The 22,961-nt window shown below is 42.4% G+C and overlaps 1 protein-coding gene and 2 pseudogenes across 3 annotated transcripts; 2 read left to right on the forward strand and 1 right to left on the reverse strand.

Annotated features, from left to right (window-relative positions):
* Window positions 1–1,574: 1,574 nt before the first annotated feature.
* LOC309960228 (transcription initiation factor TFIID subunit 7-like) lies at window positions 1,575–2,945 on the forward strand. The gene has a single exon (XM_082836884.1). It carries the CDS (start codon window positions 1,659–1,661, stop codon window positions 2,706–2,708), a length of 1,050 nt encoding a protein of 349 aa, XP_082693010.1. The 5' UTR covers window positions 1,575–1,658; the 3' UTR covers window positions 2,709–2,945.
* Window positions 2,946–7,950: 5,005 nt separating this feature from the next.
* Window positions 7,951–8,853, forward strand: LOC309960232 (mitochondrial ornithine transporter 2-like; annotated as a pseudogene). The gene has a single exon. The product of its transcript is annotated as a mitochondrial ornithine transporter 2-like (transcript).
* Window positions 8,854–18,472: 9,619 nt separating this feature from the next.
* Window positions 18,473–20,859, reverse strand: LOC309960221 (protocadherin beta-3-like; annotated as a pseudogene). Its single transcript has one exon. The product of its transcript is annotated as a protocadherin beta-3-like (transcript).
* Window positions 20,860–22,961: the final 2,102 nt, after the last annotated feature.

The raw sequence follows: 22,961 nt of genomic DNA on the forward strand, positions 1-22,961 counted from the left end.
TATACGTGGAACCTAGAAAAATGGTACAGATGAACCAGTTTGCAGGGCAGAAATTGAGACACAGATGCAGACAACAAACGTATGGACACCAAGTGGGGGAAGTGGCAGGGGAGGGGAGGGCGGGGATGAACTGGGAGATTGGGATTGACATGTATACACTAATATGTATAAAATGGATGACTCATAAGAACTTGCTGTATAAAAAAATAAATAAACTAAAATAAAAAAAGAGGAATCATCCTTGTGCCCTCACGGGGTCTTCAAAACAGAAACAGACCGAGTCACGGGCCCCCTACAGCCATCTTCATAATCAACAAACACAGACTAAGAATTATAGTGGGCTGCACGTCCTCACTCCACTGACTTGGGTACTTTAAAATCCACGGTATGGTTAGTTATGAGTTTTTTTATTGGCTCCAGATTGAATATAGCCTGTGGAGATGCTTAGATATTTCCAGAAACAAAAACCACTTTCGCACGGACGCCTAGGAGGTACCCGGCCCCACAGAGATCCGGTAAAAGCCCTGGCTTAGCGGAGGCGGACGGGACAATCTATGTCCTTATTATAATAACCGTTTTCTCTAAATACTTGTGAACCTACAGCTTTTTTTTTTTTTTTTCCGGTACCCGGGCCTGTCAGACGCGCAGGCCCAGCGGCCACGGCTCACGGGACCCGCCGCTCCGCGGCACGCGGGATCCTCGCGGACGGGGGCACGAACCCGCGACTCCTGCATCAGAAGGCGAACTCCCAACCGCTGCGCCAACAGGGAAGCAGTAAACCAACCCCTCTTTACGGAACATAACGTTCATCCCGTTAAGACCAAGTTCTCGCGAGACTACAAGACACGCCGGAGCGCGTTTCGGCGGTTGCGCCTGCGCGCGCTGGGCAGCCCGCACTTCCGCCCGAGGCGTGTTGCGACTCACAGCAGCTTCCCGTCCCGTGTGGTGACGTAGCTCTCTTTTCTCGGCTAGGTCGGCCGTTAACGGACGGAGGCCCGCTGAGCTGCGGAGTTGCAGAATCTGGCGTTTGGAGCTGCGGTTGTTGGCGAGATTTCGCGTTGCCCTTCCTCAGCCATTTCACCGATAATCAGCGGATCGCTTTGCCAAGTGCCGGGAAGAACAAAGGAATTCGGAAGGAGACGCTCGGCTCCCGGCCACCTTGCTCTGAGTGGCTTCCTTTTCCGCTCGCGCCTGTCCGGAGAAACTGGACTTATAATCGTTACTGGATTGTAAGTACCTGAGGCGAAGAGAGCTCACTACGCCCCACTTTTTGCGTATCTTTGTTCCGGGAGAGTTTGTGGATTGGGAGTATCTGCTGAGCCTTACTTTCTGTGCCGAACATCATTCCGTAGGAGCCGCCATTTGCTTTCCCTGCGTTGTCCTGCAGCGGCATCTAGAGGTTGGAACTTGGCATTGCAGCTGATAGATTTAAATGGACCTGCGTAAGGCAATGCGTCAGTAACGACTGGTATTGTTACAGCATATTTAGAAAGACTTGGGGCTTAATTCAGAATAGACGCTTAGTTGCTCTTCTATCCAGAACTGTTTGTAATTAAAGACTTCAATTTATAAAGAAGTGGTCTTTCTGTTGAAATAGCTGAAATTTTTCAGTGCAACAAGTGGTTATTAGAGAAAAAGTGAGTCACAAAGAAATAAAGATGAGTAAGAGCAAAGATGATGCTCCTCACGAACTAGAGAGCCAGTTTATCTTACGCCTACCTCTGGAGTATGCCTCTACCGTGAGGCGGGCGGTACAGTCTGGTCATGTCAACCTGAAGGACAGACTGACAATTGAGTTACACCCTGATGGGCGTCATGGAATTGTCAGCGTGGACCAGGTCCCATTGGCGTCAAAATTGGTAGATCTGCCATGTGTTATGGAAAGTTTGAAAACCATTGATAAAAAAACCTTTTACAAGACAGCTGATGTCTCTCAGATGCTTGTCGCCACAGTTGACGGTGATCTCTATCCTCCTGTTGAGGAACCAGTTGCCACTGCTGATCCCAAAGCAAGCAAGAAAAAGGATAAGGACAAAGAGAAAAAGTTTGTATGGAACCATGGAATTACTCTGCCTCTAAAAAATGTCAGAAAGAGAAGGTTCCGTAAGACAGCAAAGAAGAAGTATATTGAGTCTCCAGATGTGGAAAAAGAAGTAAAGCGGTTGCTGAGCACAGATGCTGAAGCTGTCAGTACCCGTTGGGAAATAATTGCTGAAGATGAAACAAAAGAAGCAGAAAACCAAGGCCTTGATATCTCTTCCCCAGGCATGTCTGGCCACAGGCAGGGCCGTGACTCATTAGAACATGATGAGCTTCGGGAGATATTCAATGACCTTAGCAGCAGCAGTGAAGATGAAGATGAGACACAGCATCAAGATGAAGAAGACATAAACATCATTGACACTGAGGAAGATCTGGAAAGGCAGCTACAGGACAAGCTAAATGAGTCAGATGAACACCAGCAAGAAGACGAGGGAACTAATCAGCTGGTTATGGGAATTCAGAAACAGATTGATAACATGAAAGGCAAGCTCCAAGAGACCCAGGACAGGGCAAAGCGACAGGAGGATCTCATCCTGAAAGTGGAAAACCTGGCTCTCAAGAACAGATTTCAGGCTGTGCTGGATGAACTGAAACAAAAGGAAGACCGAGAAAAGGAGCAGCTCAGCTCTTTGCAAGAAGAGCTAGAATCACTCCTAGAGAAGTGAGGAGAGTTTTGATACTTAATTTCATTCCTGACAGTGGTCAGCCTTGAAAGAAAAACTTTGTTTTCATCACCTGGACTAGATAGTAAAACTTTGTAGTAGTTCCCAATTTCCTCCACTGCCTTCTATTGGATTTGTCTTGCAGACAAAGATAACTGTGAATTTCTATCTCATTTGTCTTTTGGAACCACTTTGGTGGGTGTTTGTCCTGTAGTAAGTAGGAATGTATAGACAGATAAATGTAGGGAAGTTGTAGGATTAGTGGAGTGAACAGTTCAGTTTAATAATTAACCACAGCTTCACTGCAGGACTTTGCTGCTGTTTCTCTGTTTACCAGAAGCTGCCATTGCTACTCTGTGATGCCATCTGAGATAAATTAGTAGAGTCTAGTTTGGTGGCAGTGAAGTTTGTTTACATATGTTTTCCCATGCTGTAGCTATTGTCCCAGTTATTCAAAGCAGTTTTCCACGTTTTGCATTGCAAATCATTTCATAAAGTTGTTTTCACAATAAATAAAAGCAAGTAATTTTCACCTTATAATGTGTCTTGCTCTTTTAGGGGTAGTGGGTATCAGATCCTCTTCTGAAGTGGTTTCTTTATGGGGTTTAAGGGACTGACCAATTGGATTCTGTTTTGTAGGAAAAGAAGCAGTTGTGTTAGAATTTAAGAAAAAGAGGAACAGCAGAGGCAAAGAAATGGGGAAATGTCATCTTTGCATTATGTTTCCAATCCACCTGCTCCATTTGGAGGTCAGGAGATAAAGAACGTTCCTAAACTATCCTAAATTCTTTTCTTTCAGCCTGATCTCACCACATTCTCTCACTATTTTCAATCCTGAGCTTATTTACATTTTTTTCAAGGAGTTTAATTACTACTCTTTCTCTTTAATAGTCTATTGGGATAAATACTGTTACACATCTATCATACCAAAGTCTAAGTTACTTGTTGCTCATGTCCTCACTAGGCTGTAAATTCACTGAGATTACGTACTTTGCCTTGTTAGTCACTGTAAACTTACTAAAGAAGAGTAGAGATTAAAATCACAAGTTCAGGAGATGTGGTGCCTATGTTTGTATCCTATTTCAGTGACCTAGTTGAGATTGATCTTGGGCAAGTAAATTAATCTGTTGGTTTCAGTTTCCTCATCTCTAAAATGGAGGTGATAATATTACCTACCTGGGGGCCCTTGAGTTGTTGGCTATTGAGTTGATACATATAAGGACTTAGAACAATTCCTAGAATAAAAGCAAACTATTATTGCCTATTTACTAGGGTCTGAACGTACAGGGATCAAAAATTTGATTTAAAGCCTGATTGAAATGGTAGAAAAGTGTATAAAGAAACAGCTGCTTTAAGTGGGGTTGACTGATTTCAAATTAAAGAATCATTCTAAAAGTTTATAAATTACAGCAGAAACAAAGTTTGCTTCAAATACATCTGCAGCATAAGCAAACTGAGTCAGTTTACTACTGTAGCTTTGGTTTTTATTTGATTCATTTACGGCTTGGTCTTGCATAAATATTAAAATCTCCATAATGAAGAGTAATTATCTGTTATGTAAACTTCAAAAGAGAAAAAAGAAGATTGGGATCCATTTCCCTTCATGTAAATCCAGAGTTACCAAAAAAGACTCACTTTTCTCACAGCTCCCTTGCCTGAGGAGTGTGATGTATAGGTGGGCTACGGTTTTCAATATTTCTGAGTTCATGAATGGAAGTTGAATTTTTTAAATTAGTGTTTTAAAATATTATAAGAAAAAACTAACTGAAAATTTTAAGCAATGCAGAAATTTTACAAATTCTTAATTTTATTCACTCCCCTATTGCCGGTCACTTAGGTTGTTCCATTTTACATTTGCTATTACACAGAATGCTGTAATAAGCATGTCAGTGTGGTCTCTGTTTTGCATTATTTCTATAGATTAGGTAAATGGGATCTTTATGTTCACATCTAAATGTCATAAAGCCTGACGTTTTGAATTTGTAGATCAAATGTTTGAGACAAAAACTTTGGACAAATTGTGACCAATCATGCCTCTGAAGGACTGTCTTCAACTCTGCTTAAACTTTTATTACCTGGTAAGAATTGTGTGAAAACACAGACTAGGAAGACTGCTCACCACACAGCAGGTATATTGGCCTTCTTTCTGTATTTCAGACGCCCAGCTCTTTCACACTACAGAGCTCTACTTATATTACACTTATATTTCCCTTTTCCTGAAGCAGTCTCCAGATAGTCTCATGGCTAGCTTTTTGTTACTCAGCCCTCAGCTCAAACCTTACTTTCTCTGGTAATCCTATCTGGCTATTCCATCTGATTGCTAGGGAACATGTGATGTGGATGTGCATCTTCACTGAAAATTTGGAAGTTCCTTTGCCATTGTTTTCCATGTATGCGTGGGAGTGCATGTGCTCCAAGTCCAGCTGTTTAAATACATTTCATGGAACTTGAGATCTGTGTATTATTGCACAGCTATGTCTGATAATTCAATGAAATTACAGACGATTTCCCTATTAATGCCCTCATGATCCCTGGCGCTGATTACTAACTTGGTTTCTCCAGAACATATACATATATGAATTTAATGCAAAAGCAGTTGATGACTTATTGTAGTATCCAGCATCTCTTGTGTTTGTAAAAACAGTATGTGCTTTTAAAAAACAAACAATGAACCATAGGTAATTAATGGACAGTTTTAAAAAACCAAAACAGTTTTAAAAACCCTCAAATGTGAGGGACTTCCCTGGTGGTGCAGTGGTTAATCCACCTGCCAATGCAGGGGACACAGGTTTGAGCCCTGGTCCGGGAAGATACCACATGCTGTGGAGCACCTAAGCCCATGTGCCACAACTACTGAGCCTGTTCTCTAGAGCCCGTGAACCACAACTACTGAGCCTGCATGCCACAACTACTGAAGCCTGTGCATCTAGAGCCCATGCTCTGCAACAACAGAAGCCAGCGCAATAGAAGCCCGTGCACCGCAACGAAGAGTAGCCCCCGCTCGCGGCAACTAGAGAAAGCCTGAGCACAGCAACAAAGACCCAATGCAGCCAAAAATAAATAAATATATAAATAAAATTAATTTTTAAAAAACCATCAAATGTGATACGAAATTTTAAAAATTAAAAAATTATTTTCTAGTTTAAAATGGCACATTGTTCTCATGAATCTCTTTTCTCTGTCAGATAGCCTGCTAATATAGTAACCCCCAAGGGCAAGGAAAATAGGAGATGAGACAACAGTGGATGAGAGATGTCAATGTTTTCAGAAGGCCAAAGCAGATGAAGAAACGATAAATTCATAGATCACAGAAAGTTACATGCTAAATGTCTGCAAGGAGGTATACCAAGGAGAAAAAAACCCACCCACTTGATATAGACACTGAGGCTCAGTTTTTGCAGGCAGTTTCCAAGGAAGAGAGAAGGTGTGAGGCTAGAAACAGGATTCATTAATATCTGTGTTCAGGGACTTCGCTGGCAGTCCAGTGGTTAGGACTCTGGGCTTCCACCGCAGGGGCCACAGATTCCATCCCTGGTCTGGGAACTAAGATCCTGCATGCCATGTGGCACAGACAAAAAAAATAAGATAAAATCTGTGCTCAGAGCTGTTGGATGTCCAGGAGCCCTATCTCACTCAAGCCCGATGACTTTTCCTTCCCCATGCCACAGACAGAAAGTTTATTTTCTGGGTTAATTGAACCAAAGAAGGCACAGATGGAGGCTGGGGGTCCATAGCATTGAACAAGGGAATTGTGTGAAAGTCTGTTTTCTGACTGCAGGATGTCAACCCTCTTCTCCCACTTGGTGTCATTAAATCAGTACCCAAGGTAAACACCCCCCGCACCCCCCCTCCCCCGCAAACACACACAGACACACACACAGTCAAAACTGGAAGATTATTCTCTGAAGAAACCATATGGTACCAGAGAAAAGAAATCCAGATACATTTGGGCACTCTCCAAAGAAAAGGCCAAGTCACTACTTAATACAATGAAGTCTACCTGTTGACAAACAGTATCCACGCATAATCTGCTTTTAGGTGCCTCACTTTTAAATATTAACTGATACCCAAAGAATCAGACAAGGAAAGCTTTCTAAATGAAAGAATCCTTTTAGCATAGTTTCTGCCCCCTCCACCATTTTGTTTTTACCCCCAAAGTAAAATACCGCCTAGGGCTTAAAATGTAAACTTTAAGAGAATTCGTTCCAACGCTGGGATTATAAGCATATGGGAGGAAAAGTGTGTCCTGACAGCGGTACCCTCACTGATGCCCCAAACTGCATCTTGCCTACTAGGCCTGTACTCAGTTATATCCAGAACTGCTGCTGCATAAAGCTGCATGGCTCCTCAGCAAGAACCCCGAGACTTAGCACGCACAGAGCGCTGGAGCCACACAGGTCTTTTATATCAAGTTTTTTAGCTGTATATAAATGTTTTCCAATGCGATTGTACACGGCCTTGACTTAACCTCTAGAAATAACGAGGGTGTGCGTCCCACCAGCTCACAGAGCTTCAGGCCAGGATCCTCGGCGATGTTACCACGAAAGAGAGGATCTGCCCGCCTCAGGCCTCCCCCGGCGTCGCCCCCAGCGGGCAAAGAGCTACACCTGGAGAGGCGCGGCGGCCGGCGCCTTTGTGGAGCCGCCATTCCTCTCCGGAGACGATTAAGGGTTTTCTGATCCGAAGGAGCCACCGATTGTCAGGTAAACCCCGCAAAGTGTTTGTTCGTTTTCCCTATTTTAAACCTTTGTATCTGTAGATTGACTCTTTGACCCGAGGCGCGATCAAGCACCTCCCATTTTGTTTTGCCGGGAGGTGGGGGTCTCTGGCCGAACAGGAAGGCGAGTCTTCCTCCGCCGCAGCAGCGCCTAGAGTTTCTGGCCGTAATGGCAGGAATTTATCGGACAGCTTTCTACTGCTGTATTGAGATTCATTAGAAGTGTTTCTCTAGTCGGCCCCGGGGCCCGCGGGCGCTGGGACCGCCGGCGGCGCGGAGCGAGAGGGAGGGCGGCTGACGGGTTTAGGGCCCAGACGCGGCGGCCGCAGGGCGCCAGGAGAGGCGCGCGCGGGCCCGCGGGCCGGGGGTTATTTCAGTGCGTGGGGAGGGCGGCCCGCGGCCTAGTCTGGGGTTAAGCTTCTTCTCCCGCGCCGGAGAGAGAGCCAAGAGCAGGCGGCTGGACACGGGACGGCCTCCTAAGCTCCAGAGAGTTCCCTTCCTCGGAGACCAGCAGAAGAGTGGGCGAACATGAAATCCAATCGTGCTATCCAAGCCGCCATTGACCTCATCGCGGGGGCCCTTGGGGGCACAGCATGCGTCCTGACCGGGCAGCCCTTCGACACAATGCAAGTGAAGATGCAGACGTTCCCTGGCCTGTACAAGGGCCTCGTCGACTGTGGCCTGAAGACGTACTCCCAGGTGGGCTTGCGGGGCTTCTACAAAGGGGCCGGCCCCCGCGCTGATGGCCTACGTCGCCGAGAACTCAGTCCTCATCTTGTGCTACGGCTTCTGCCAACAGTTCGTGAGGGAAGTGGTTGGATTGGACAAGCGGGCGAAGCTGAATGATCTACAGACTGCGGCCGCTGGTTCCGTCGCCTCTGCGTTTGCCGCGCTGGCCCTGTGCCCCACTGAGCTGGTGAAGTGCCGGCTGCAGACCATGCACGAACTGGAGATGTCAGGGAGGATAGCAAAAAGCCATAATACAGTTTGGTCCGTCGTGAAGAGTATCCTTAGAAAGGATGGCCCCTTGGGCTTCTACCACGGACTCACGAGCACTCTGTTTCAAGTAGTACCAGGCTATTTCTTCTTCGGTGGCTATGAACTTAGTCGATCGTTTTTTGCCTCGGATGGATCAAAAGATGAACTAGGCCCTGTCCCCTTGATGTTAAGCGGTGGAATTGCTGGAATTTGCCTTTGGCTTGTCATATACCCAGTGGATTGTATCAAATCCAGAATTCAGGTTCTTTCCATGTTTGGAAAACAGGCAGGATTTATCAGAACTCTTAAGTGTTGTGAAAAACGAAGGAGTAAGCAGCTTTATATTCTGGTCTGAAAGCTACTTTGATTCGAGCGTTCCCTGCCAATGCGGCACTATTTTTGGCTTATGAATACAGCAGGAAGATGATGATGAGCCAGTTTGAAGCATACTGAAGTGTCTTGGTGAATCTGGATCCAAGTACACGCCTTTGAGGACTATAATTTAACTCAGAGTTTCATGGAGCACTGGACCAGTGTGGTGTTATTTTTGACTTCATGGGAACTTTGCTTTTGTCTTCCCTGCTTATATGCTAAATCTTAACCTTTACGGAAGAACCTCTATTTTATATCATATAATTTCTGCCCATAATTGTATTGAAATAGAAAAGTTGCTGCTCTTGTGTTTGGTGAGATAATACAGGGCGAGTGGGTGGCCGTATGTACCTAATCTGAAAAGCTAAACATAGTTGTGTCACCGGGCTTTTGCATAAATCTACACATGTACATGCAGTTTGTTTGCTTATATGTTGTGAGTGAAACACAGTTTGGTTTCCATGTTTAATCTCATGTCACTAGAAAAACCGAGTTAAACATGTTTCAAGATGGTTATAAATGATTACTTAACCCACTCAAGATGTAGGGTCTCTTTAAAAGTCTGCTTAACATGTGCACTATATTAGCCAATTAAAGTTTTTAAAAAGTGTTTGGTGCTTGAAAACGAAAATATCCATCTACATTTTTTCATTTACAATGATTTATTTTTTATTGAGGTAATCTTGATTTATGGCATTATATTTCTACATCTGTATACCCTACAATGTGCTCACCACCAAAAATTTATTTTTCATCTATCACCATACAGTTGATCCCCTTTATCCACTTTGTCTCCCTCGTTTACCTACCCGCTCTGATAACCACTACTCTGTTGTCTGTAATGACATGTTTGTTTTATTTGGTTTTGGTTTGTTCATTTATTAGGGGTTTTGTTTGTTTATTATAGTTTTTCATATTCCAGATATGAGTGAAATCCTATAGTATTTATCTTTCTCTGTCTGACTTACTTCACTTAGCATAATACCCTCAAAGTCCCTCCATGTTGTCGCAAATGGCAAGATTTCATATTTTTTCTCATCTAGATTTTTTGTTTAATATTTATTTGGTTGCACCGGGTCTTAGTTGCGGCATGCAGGATCTTTAGTTGCAGCATGCAGAATGTTTTTTTAGTTGTGGCATGCGGGATCTAGTTCCCTGCGCAGGGATCCAACCTGGGCTCCCTGCACTGGGAGCGTGGAGCCTTAGTCACTGGACCACCAGCGTGGTCTCTGTCATCTTAGATTTTTAAGAGGAGAATATACCTGCATACTGATGTGTCTTCCACAGCCTCGAGTTAAAGTTTCAGAGTAGGCATCCTGGATTTTCCCGAGATGTTCTACGCTTAAAATAGTGCTATTCATCTTCAAAGTGGGATCATATTCCACACTCTTAGTTAGGTGTGGCCTAGAGCATTAGGCCTCTGGGAAGTAGCCTGGCCTTTGTCTGTACCAAATTTCCTTCCTCTCTTCTCCCAAAGAGCTTCCCCTCTGCTCTACTTTAGACTGAGGAAGGGGTGAGGGATGGGGCTGTGCTTCTGTGCTTGGATGAAGACCCATGTAGTTGACAACAGTTCTTGGCTTCCAGTCTCGGGTCCTGGCCTGGGTAGGATTCCAGGATGTACTATTAGCCCATTTAGGGGTTGTTGATTCCTTTTGGATCGTTCACTGTCCTCTCTGCCTCCACCAGTCAGAAACCCTTCCAGGGAACAGAGAGTGCCAAAGCCATGAGAACTTTTTGTGCCCTGATGGTGATCAGGTGACGGTACCAGTGGATGAAGTCCTCTCCTCTCAAATAGAACTACACAGAACTTAGTGCTTGCAGTCCACAGTGATTAATGTTAGGGCTGACCCATCCTGAAGTTTACCTGAGGGCTAATAACTCCTTGTCATTTTTTTACAGTGTTGGAAACTTCTAAATTTCGTACTGGCCATCTGTGAGTTTTATTGATGACTGTATATATGATGTGATTTTACAAAGCAATGAAACATAAGAAAAGCAACTTTATTAAACTGTACCATATGTATGTATATAGGCACTGACAAAAACCAAAAACAGAAAAACATAGTTTGTCTGATCCCCACACTCTTGTGCATGTGTTCTTTGGCCCTATAATGTAAGAGGGTCATTCTTACTAAAGTAAGCCTCATCATTCCATGATGATCCAAGACCAGCAGAGTCTCTCTCATTAAGAAGTGTTCTTAAGCAGCCTGTAAAGCTGAAAACAGGCAGGCTCCCAGTGTTAATGATCGCACGTGGCATGTGTGTCAATCACTGCTGGTGGAATGTACACCTGGTATGGAATCCCCAGTTTCCTTCAGCTTTTTTCTATCTGTGAAACCTCTGAGGTAAGTCTAGCCATATTGCCAGAGGCAAGAGGGTCAGGGTGATGGATGTTGACAAATGGGGGCTGGGGCAGACATTTGGGGAGGGGATGCTCAGTGTCATGCCTGGTGTGCTCCAGAGCGGTGGCTGGTCTTCCATTTGCTTTTTCTTTAAAAGAAAACCATTTTTCTACTTTACTTCTAAGTTATTTATACATTTAAGTTATATATTACGTACGTAAGTGGTCAGTAGCTACTTAATGGGGCTTCATTCAAGCAGGTCTGGATTAAAGTAGAAAAGAGAACAGGAATGGCTTCTGCAGGAAGTGGACCTTTCAAAGTCCGAAGGCCCCCTGCTCAGTACCCATGAGCTTGTCTCAATTAGCCCTATAGTCAACGGACCTTTTCACATGTTGTCCATTAAAGGTTTACCTAAATATCTTCAATAGAAATCATTTGAGGCAAGCAAGAGTGGGAGTAAGGAATTGAAACCTAAGTCAGAAGAATTGTTTTCCACCCTTTTTGCTTAATTCATGGTTCAATCTTTAGATACAATTTGTACCACTTCAGATCTGTACTCAGACAAAAATATAATAACTTGAAATATTGTGTTTAAAGAAATTTGAGTGTTCTATCATTAAATTATGTACCTAAATAAAAATATTGAATTCACACCATTTACAGTATACTGTATTGAGCTCTGGGTATTCAGATATTAATGGTCTGGTTTCTGTTCTCAGGGATCTGATGGTCTAGATGTTTGTTTTCAGTCAGAAGAGCAATATTCTAAAATACAATTTAGAACAAAAAAATAGAATCCAAATTATGTGTGTGTGTATGTAAAATCAATGATGTGTGTGTGTAAAATCTTTTCCTTAACTGTGTTTTTGTTTTTATATTGTGGTTTCTTTGTAGTCTTTAAATTAGTTTCATGGTATTTCTTTCTTTTTTCTTCCCCAGCTTTATTGAGATATAATTGACAAATAACATTGTGCATGTTTAGGGTGTACAGTGTTATGATTTATATATGTGTTTATTATGAAATGATTATTACAATAAGGTTAGTTAATGTCCATCACCTCACAGGTTACTATTTATTTATTTTGAGGTGAGATGGCATTTATTTCTAAGATTTAAGTTGGTCAAATCCATATTTCTGATGCCTAGCCTTATTTTAAACTTTATTTCCATATGGTATAATTTATCCCTCAACTTTTTAAAAATTATTATTATTATTATTTTTTTTTTTTTTTTGCGGTATGCGGGCCTCTCACTGTTGTGGCCTCTCCCGTTGCCGAGCACAGTCTCCCGACGCGCAGGCTCAGCGGCCATGGCTCACGGGCCCAGCCACTCCGCGGCATGTGGGATCTTCCCGGACTGGAGAACGAACCCGCGTCCCCTGCATCGGCAGGCGGACTCCCAAACACTGCGCCACCAGGGAAGCCCTTAAAAATTATTTTTATTGAAGTATAGTTAATTTACAATGTTGTTAGTTTCCAGAGTACAGCAAAGTGATTCAGTTATACATGTGTGTGTATGTGTGTGTGTGTGTATATATATATATATATATATATATACTTTTTCAGATTCTTTTCCATTATAGGTTATTACAAGATATTGAGTATAGTTCCCTGTGCTAAAGAGTAGGTCCTTGTTGTTTACCAATTTTATATATAGTAGTGTGTATGTGTTAATCCCAAACTCCTAATTTATCCCTCCCTCCCCCACTCCCCTTTGGTAGCCATAAGTCTTTGACTTTATTTCTGTTTTGTAAATAAGTTCATTTGTATCATCTTTTTAGATTCCACAAATAAGTGATATCATATATTTGTCTTTTTCTGTCTGACTTACTTCACTTAATATGGTAAACTCTAAGTCCATGCATGTTGCTGCAAAAGGCATTATTTCATTCTTTTTATGGCTGCATAATATTCCATTGTGTGTGTGTATGTGTGTATATATATATATATATATATATGCCACATCTTCTTTATCTATTCATCTGTTGTTGGACATTTAGCTTGCTTCCATGTCTTGCCTATTATAAATAGTGCTACTGTGAACTTGCATGTATCTTTTAAAATTAGAGTTTTCTCTGCTATCCCTCAATTTTTTTTTTTTCTTTTTTGGCCATGGTGCAAAACTTGCAGGATCTTAGTTCCCGACCAGGGATTGAACCCAGGCCATGGCAGTGAAAGCACTGAGTCCTACCACTGGACTGCCAGGGAACTCCCTGGTATCCCTCAACTTTGAAAAATCTTATTATACCCTTTGGTCTACTGTCAGGACCAGATGGTATGCATCTTGCAATGCTATAGTGATACTGTAGCTAGAAATTCATTCTCTGTTCCAGCTTTCATGGGATACTAATACCAAGCTACAGCAGTTAAGTATATGTAATATCTCAGAAGGACCATATCTGGCAGTGGAGTATCAAACTTGATCATTTTCTTGAATTAAACAAGAAAATGTCCCCAAGTTGTTGAACTTGGAAGAAAAAGCCTGTGCGTCTAGAGCCTGTGCTCTGCAGCGGGAGAGGCCACAACAGTGAGAGGCCCGCATACCAAAAAAAAAAATAAATCTGAACCCATTTGTCTCTGATATTCCAATCAGAAACCTCTCATATTAGTAGTTCTGGAACTAAGTCTTAGTGATGTTGACATCCCCAGAATGCTCAGAAGGTGGCCTTATGAGCAGCCCTCCACTGAAGGCTCCTTGTTCATCCTCCACATTTGAGTATCATTGAATGGGAGCAGAGAGAATTGGAAGAGGAAGATGGCTAAATCAAATTAGTGATCAAGAGGATAGAGCATGTGTTGGCTTGAGTAAACTTCTGTGGGTGGTTCAAGGAACAGAAGGTAGGGCTGGGATAGGTCCTAGACCAGGTATAGCATGATTATGCCAAATAGAAGGTGGCTTCTAGTTGTCTTTAATAACAGCACATGTTTGTGCCTGGCTGTGTCTGTCTCTTAGGAGCCTAGATATGCTTCAGTGCTCTATACTTCCAGGTTGTGGGTCCATGTGCTAAACATTAAGTACTTTGAGGCTTTGAATCTTTGATAAAATAGTCATGAGTTCTAGCTCATCACCATCCAGGATACCACCTTGTTCTACCTGGTACCAACTCAGTACACAATATAGGATTGCTTAGCAGTGGGTTTTCTTTGTCATCCAGCAAGTTGGGTGTGTCATCCAGGACCACCATATGCAGCACTGTCATGCATATTAATCAAGACCATGTTTTTTCCCTGTAGGTAATTCTCATGTATCAATTACTTCAGTTACGAATCATTTTCCTCAAAATCAGCTTTATTCTAAGATTAAATCAGCTTGCTTACTCTAAAGATTGAAAAGTAAATGATGTCTTCATTAGCTCTCATGTCTATAGCCTTATCAGACATCATGACAGCCAAGAAGCAGAGGGTGACAGTCCCTAAGATTTTGCTTCATAGAGCAAATGCAGAGCAGTGCCACCCAAGGGAGACTGGGGCCCAGCTCAAACACATCATTAGGTGTTGGTCCAGAACTTCTACTTGTGTGTGGCAAAGTTGAGCTAAGCTTCTTAATTAAGGCTTGGATTTGTAGAGCCTGAGGCTGTAACCACTTTGAGACTCCTTCCTCCCTTTGCAAGACTACCAAAACCAGTAATGGTATGAGGGAAACCTCCAATAGAACATGAGTTCTCAATAAAATATCACCAACTAACAAGACTAACAGTGTGAAAAACAGACTCAACAAATAAAAGATGTTTACAGAAGAAAGAGAGATTGGAACAACATGGAAAGAACTTAAAAGTAGGGCTTCCCTGGTGGCGCAGTGGTTCAGAGTCCGCCTGCTAAGGCAGGCGACACGGGTTCGTGCCCCGGTCCGGGAAGATCCCACATGCCGCGGAGCGGCTGGGCCCGTGAGCCATGGCCGCTGAGCCTGCGCGTCCGGAGCCTGTGCTCCGCAACGGGAGAGGCCACAGCAGTGAGAGGCCCGCATACCGCAAACAAACAAACAAACAAACAAAAAAAGTAAAAGATATTTAATTTCCTCCAACAAAAAAGAAGGAAATGGCAATTGTTTAAAAAAAAAAAAAGAACAAATTGTTGTGAAAACCTGCCAAATGGAAATTTTGGGGGAAAAAAGCCCACCAAAAACTATAGTTAACTTAAAAAAATTCAGTATATTGGGTGAATCTCAGGTTTGGACCTAGCAAATATCAGAACATCAAGAATAAAGAAAACATCTTAGAGTAAAGAAGTTTATAGATAAAAGAATGAGAACTAGACTGATAGACTGTTCATCAACAGTCTTCAATACCAAAAGAGGGAGAAGGAAAATTAGTTTACATTTTATTTTTTGATATAAATTTATTTTTTTTTTTGCTGCGTTGGGTCTTCGTTGCTGTGCACGGGCTTTTGCTAGTTGCGGCGAGCGGGGTCTACTCTTCGTTGCGGTGCGGGGGCTTCTCATTGAAGTGGCTTCTCTTGTTGCAGAGCATGGGCTCTAGGCGCGTGGACTTCAGTAGCTGTGGCTTGTGGGCTCTAGAGTGCAGGCTTAGTAGTTGTGGTTCACGAGCTTAGTTGCTCGGCAGCATGTGGGATCTTCTCAGACTAGGGCTCGAACCCGTGTCCCCTGCATTGGCAGGCGGATTCTTAACCGCTGCACCAACAGGGAAGTCCCTAGTTTACATTTTAAAATCTATGACCAACCAAACTATTGGCTAAGAACATGAGGATTAGACATACAAATAACTGAATTATGCCTAATAAGTTGCCAGCTTTAAAACATGTAACAATCTACTCTAAAAAGCAAAATATAGTAGTGGAATATATGTTTAAAAACTGTAATTTTTTAAAGTCCCCATTTGCAAGGAAGCCATATTCAAGGATTAAGGAAGATTTATTAAAAGTGTGGTAAGTTAGTTCACTAGTTTTAATGAGTGATATTTGAATATAGTTTAGTCTTTTAACAACTCTACATAAAAGTTTAAAGTTCATTTTCATCTCTTTGCCTTTCAGTATTAAAAACTAGATTAGAATATTAGTAAGAGATCAATCTGGAAATAATTCACAGTAATGAATTTGTCCATCCTTTAAAAGGAAAACTACTGGGAAATTATTATGAATGTAGAAAGTCATCATTTTTACCTAGTGCTGGACTTTCGGTTGGGGGAATTCCAAAAAGTGGCAAAGATACTTAGTACTATACATATAGTGCCCTCTCTGTCATGTACTTAATAAAATATCCAGGTAAAGAAGTTTCTGAAAGTTGTCTTCAAATAAAAGGGTAAAAGGTTTCCAATAGCCAAGAAATAAAAGCAACTTTGAACCAAGAGTAAGGTATAATTTTTTCCTATCTTCAAATTTAGTCCATATGATCTTTTCTGGCTTTACGAAACCCTGATCACTTCTCAACAATATGTGAATTTAGTGCATCTATCAACTAAGATATTATTAAGTATCTGTCTTCTTATGTCTGGGTCTAAATAACTCCCCGGTTATATAGTGCCTCCAATTTGAGTCCAAAATCATATACCATATTGGCCAAAAAAGAACTGGCCTCCATATTTTCTGTAGTTGAAAACTTCCCTGGTTCTCACATGAGCTGGAACTAAGCCAGCCAAATACAGAGAAGTCTTGATCAGAATTCTTTGCCTTTTCTCTGATCTTCATGAAAATTCAGCTAAGTATGAAAAGAAGAAAAAGAAATCTGACCGAAGATTCAGATTCAATATCTCTATAAAGTACTTAATGAGTGAAAGGAAATACTGTCTTTCCCCTGATTAGTAAGGATTCGTGTATTTCACTCTCATACCTAAAATCACACCATTTTAATATGATTATAACTTTATGTGTGATTGAAGACATGTCAGTATTAAATTTTTATTTTAACAGTCATTAGGCATTTTAAATTTTTGAGCTGTAATTGACATGTAACACTATATTGGCTTCAGGTGTGACAATGATTTGATATTTGTGCATATTGCAAATGATGACATAAGTCTAGTTAACATCTAGTTAACAACATTCTTTTTCTCTTTTGAGAATTTTCAAAAATTTGAGAAACTTCAGTTCTCTGTCTTCTAGTCATGAGTATTCAATTTCTGGAAAGTTCTATGCCTCTGGATGAGAAAATGCCTATGAGGAGAAATTTTATTTTTTCCTAATCAGATTTGATAATTGGAGACTAAATATTTTGTACTTTAAAATAAGGTTTTTTTCTATTTCATTCAAAATAGACATAAAAATTGATGTTTGGTTGCTTCAAGAGTTTATTCTTAGTTGTAGTTAATTTAGACTTTCACAGTGATATCGCTCTCTCCCCTTTAGAACTTCCCATTCTTCTAATCTTCTTTTAGTTACTCTATAGGAGGTAGAATGCTGATGTGGTTGGGCAGTGTTTATCCCAGAAGGACCATACATAATCCTAAGTCATGTCAGGTTGAAATCTGAAGGAGGGAACTAAGAGAGGAAGCAAAGAAAATATTTCCTTCATATATCACCATATAAATGCCAAGTAGATATTAATTTTTTTAAAGTAGGATTGGATGGGACACCACTTTTGCTATAAAGCATTTAGAGAACATATATACATGTACTTTCTTGAAATTTTTTTAAAATGGCCCTCAGGTTGATAATACTTACATCCAGAAGTTAAAAAACAAACTGTCATTCCACCAGATGCTTATTAAGTAATCTTTGCATGCTAAACGGAAAAGCACGATCAGTTGTTCAAAATGCCTATGTTTAATTTTTTTTCTCAGTCATCCATCATAAATACACTTTAGGCAAATCTAAGAGTAATCTGACCTACATTTTTTGTCCATTTTTAGCCAATATAAGCATATACAGTGTTGAAATATTAATTGCAAATGTCAAAACAGAAAATGAATTATATGTGTAAGTTTTATTTGAGTACTAAGCCCCTACAGGATGATACACCTTAAAATGGTACATATTAAAACATTTTTAGTTATCCACTTCATTAACCACAGACAAAGCTGCTTTAGGAGTAGTATAAAGAATATTACCTGACTATATTCAATAGGGTAAATTATAATATTGGTGGTTCAGAACTCTCTCTACATTGCTTTGGATAGAGAATTTGAAATGACTACCTTAAATAAACCTATTTGAAATCATCATTAAAAGATAATGCATTTATTTTTACTCACCTATTAGAAAAAGAAAGAGACATTAATACTGGATTGAAAAGGTAGGAAGCAGATGAAAAAAGAACATGCAGGGTTAACTAGACAGAAAGTAAAATCAAGATACAAACAAAATACTATATCAACTCAAGAGCCTTGACTTAAAAGTCAAGGAAAGAAAGAAAGCATTTGTAGCCAGAAAACTTTCTGATTCTTCTGTTAATGAAACCTACGCTATTCTTGCAATTGCCTTTTTGCACTAGTCCTGCCCAGTGTCTTGAACCAGACCACTAGGGAGAATCGGCTTCAAGAAGTTAAACTCATTTAACCCGGAGCCTCCCGTCAGACACACCTCGTACTGGTAGCTCTGGGACAGGGTCCCCGTGCCGCTGACGTCCACCAGGTGGCCTGGAAAGTGGCCCTCGGGCACCGAGCAGCGACTCACCGAGGCCGCCCCGCCCCTCCTGCACAGCCGCACCGCGACGAACACCAGCACCGAGAAGAGGAAGAGCCAGGACACCGACGCCAAAGCAACCACCAGGTAGACGGTGAGCCGGGCGGCCGGAACCGCGTCCGCCGCTTCCGCTTCCGGGGCCGGCAGGTAGGGCTGCGAGAAGCCGTCCACCAGCAGCACGTGCAGCGTGACGCTGGCCGAGAGCGGAGGCTCGCCGTTGTCCTTGACCAACACCACCGGCCTGTGCTTGGCCGCGTCGCGCTCGCTCAGCAGCCGGGCCGTGCGAACCTCGCCGTTGTGCGCCCACACGCCGAACAGGCCGGGCTCCATGGCCTTGAGCAGCTGGTACGACAGCCAGGCGTTCTGGCCCGAGTCGCCGTCCACCGCCACCACCTTGGTCACCAGGTAACCCGCCTCGGCCGCCCTGGGCACCAGCTCGGTGCAGGAAGCCGAGGCGTTCTGCAGCGGGTACAGCACGAAGGGCGCGTTGTCGTTGCCGTCCGCCACGAGCACGCGCACCAGCGCCTGGCTGCTGAGCGCGGGCGAGCTGCGGTCGGCGGCGCCCACGCGGAACTCGAACGCCCGCAGGGCCTCGTAGTCCAGGGACCTCAGGGCGAACAGGTGGCCGTTGTCCGGGTTGATGGACACCAGGGAGGCCAGGGGCACGTGCGCGTCGAGGGGCGGCAGCAGCGAGTAGGTGACCTGGGCGTTGGCGCCCGCGTCTCTGTCTGTGGCGCGGACGCTGCCGAAGTGCAGGGCGGGGCTGTTGTCCTCGCGGACGGACAGGGTGTAGGAGGTCTGGGTGAAGGCGGGGGCGTTGTCGTTGACGTCGGACACCAGCACGGTTATGTTGTGCTCGGTTTTCAGCCTGGGGATTCCCATATCTGTGACTGTGATGGTGATGTTGTACTCAGCTCTGATCTCTCTGTCCAGCTCTCCTTCTGACAATAGGGTATAAAAATTCTCTACAGATGGTTTCAAGATGAAGGGGAGATCGTTCTCGATGGAACACACCATTTTCCCATTGTCTCCAGAGTCTAGGTCGGAAACACTGAAAACAGCCACCACAGTCTCTAGCGAGTTCTCTGGGATAGGGCTGGTAATTGAGAACAAGGTCAGTTCTGGTGGGTTGTCGTTCACATCAACCACCTGAACTATATCACTGTTGATTTTCCTGAAAGGCCTCCACCATCCTTGGCTTCTATGTCCACTTCATAAGTATGGATCGCCTCAAAATTCAAATATTTTATTAGTTGGATATCACCAGTAATTGGATTAAGTTGAAAAGTTTTTCTAATTTCTTCAGAAACATGAAAAAATGCATATGATATTGTCCCCATATTTCCTGTATCTAAATCAGAAGCTGAAACAGTGACAATAAGAGAGTTAACGGGGCTGTTCTCTAGAACTTGAACCTCATAGAGGGACTGTGTAAATTCTGGGGTGTTGTCGTTTATGGTTAAGACCAGGATGTGAACCTGGACGGTCCCAGACCTCAGTGGGGTCCCGCCATCCAGCGCAGTGAGCATTAACCTAAGCTCTGGCTGCTCCTCACGATCCAGTGCTTTGTCTAGTACTAGTTCTGGGTACTTCCTTCCATCCCTACGACTGCGTGTGAGAACGTGGAAATGGGAATTAGGAGTGATCGTGTAGTTTTGGAGACTGTTTCTTCCCACATCCAAGTCTTCAGCATTTCCCAAAGGAATTATTGTTCCTGGGGGAGTGTTTTCTAGGATTTTCAGCTGCATTTCATTTTCAGAGAATGCCGGAGAATGGTCATTTACGTCTATCACCTGGAGCTCATTTGTAATAAACTGCAAGGGATTTTGCAGGAATATCTGAAACTGCAGTATGCATGGCTCTGCGGAGCCGCATAGCTCCTCCCGGTCCAATTTCTCATGCAGGAGCAAATCACCGGTCTGATGGTTGAGCTGAAAATACTGTCTGTTCCCTTTAGACACAACTTGGGCCCCTCTCGCGGCCAGTTTCCCTACACTCAGCCCCAGATCCTTTGCTAGATTGGAGATGAAAAACCCCCTCTCTTTTTCCTCAGCCACAGAGTAGCGTCTCGACTGGGACCCAGACAGAGACCCACCCAGAAAAACAAAGAGAAACAGGACTTGCCTTTGTCTAAGAAAGCGCTCCCCTCCGGCCTCCATTGCATTTTCTGCCATGTTCTTCCGAGAAATATTGTCAAGCTAGCCTCCAACAGCACTGGGAAACGCAGTCTTTTGCCTCCTAACCTTTGAAGAAAACCTAGCGAATAATCCTTACTAGAGTCTTAGATTTGCTTGCTTAAAAATCTGCCCCGACTCACAACCCCTAGTTTACTGCACTGAATCGTTGTGTTACTGAGTATACACAGTGCCTGCGGTTTAATTCTCCTTCTTAGTCAACAGCGCCACCGTGCGTTCGCTCACAGTTTCAGAATCTTGGAGAAGGTGATGTTTGCTGGGCTTTTTGTTTTGATTTTTTTAATCGCTTATTCCCTTTTATCAAACCGAGTTGATGCTACTGTAGGAATTCCTTCTGTTATATGGTTCAAATAAACACAATCTAGGGAGAAATGCGCTCTTATCTAAAAGAAGTGACTGTCCCTGGTAGAGTCCCATTTCCATGATTTTGCGGAAGTGGGCACCTGCTAGAACTACTCACCCCACCTCCTGTAATTATTACAGAAAAAGTTTTACAAGATTTTGCTCTAAGTGATGAAGCTTCGCTTTCCTACTTGTGTTTTTCTTTATTTTGCAAATTTTGTAAAATGCACACGAGTTGCATTTATAGTCAGAAAAATGCTACGAAAAGACAACCTCAAGCAAGGTGATAAAAAATTATAATAGATCATGTCAGGGGATATATCCAGAGACCACAAATGCCTAATTCCTTCCACATTTTCGCACTCACTCAAGGAACACAGAGCTTTCTCCTCTTCCTATTTCACAGTAATTCTATGATTACTGGTTTCATCTGTATTAACTCTTTAATCTGCATAACTGTATTTCACCTGTGGAAACCGATATTTATTGCGTTTGTAGAAGTTAGATGTATTGTGGTAATAAGACAGACTATGTCTGTATATCTTATAGAGTTTCCCATCTAATGGGGTGAACAGAATTTAAACAGATGTTTAAACAGTACTATACAGGAAATGTATAATGAGTGCATTATACATATTGGAAGTATACAATATGGAGACCTAACTTAATGGGGGGGATTCAGAAAGTTTCCCAAAGATGTCCCATTTAATCTGGAATATGAAGGATGAGAAGAAGTTTGCCAGGCTAAAACTAAAATGGGAGGATTGCATATATAAGGAATGCAAAGGCCCGGGGACAGTAAAGCATAGCTATTCTAGATAATGAAGGTAGGATAGTGTACCCAAAGTTTAGTGTCTCAAGAGTAAGTGGGGGGCTTCCCTGGTGGCGCAGTGGTTAAGAATCCACCTACCAATGCAGGAGACACGGGTTCGAGCCCTGGTCCAGAAGATCCTACATGGCGAGGACTAAATTAGCCCGCACGCCCTAGAGCCCGTGCTCTGCAACAAGAGAAGCCACCACAATGAGAAGCCCGTGCACCACAACGAAGAGCAGCCCCAGCTCATGGCAACTAGAGAAAGCTGGTGCGCAGCAACGAAGACTCAACCCAGCCAAAAATAAATAAATAGACATTAAAAAAAAAAGAAACATAAATATCACCTATTAAAAAATAAAGAGTAAGTGGGAAGACAAGGCTGGACAGGGAGGCAGGGGCCACATAATAGGTGGCTGGATTTTATTCTAAGAGTGAAAGGAAGCTATTGCAAGGTTTTGGGCAGAGCAACGAAACAGCACAAATATTATGTGTTCAATATAGCTTCTTCACAATTATAAGTAATGTTATATGAAGGACCATTTATTAAATTTACTCTTAATATTAGTGATACTAAAAATAACAAAATTACACTTCTTATCCTTATGTTATCTTATTTGGACATAACTGCAAGCTATTTAAATAGCTGTTATCATTTCTGGGGGTACAGAAATTATATGACTTATCCAAGATCCAACAGGTAATAATTTGATACCAAGATACTTCTCTATATGAATGCTAAACTCAAAATGAGACCTTTAAATTTTATATTATAATTTTAATAGTATGTTCAAATAAACATGAAATAATATAAAAATTTAAAGATAGTCTGAAGAACATTAAAAATTAAAATTCCGTTTTAATGTGTGGATCAGAAATTGAACTGCAAGAAATAAATAAGAATAAAGAAAGTTAAATGAATCACTTA

Source organism: Leucopleurus acutus (assembly GCF_964270905.1).
Source record: "Leucopleurus acutus genome assembly, chromosome: 3".
NCBI lineage: Eukaryota > Metazoa > Chordata > Mammalia > Artiodactyla > Delphinidae > Leucopleurus > Leucopleurus acutus.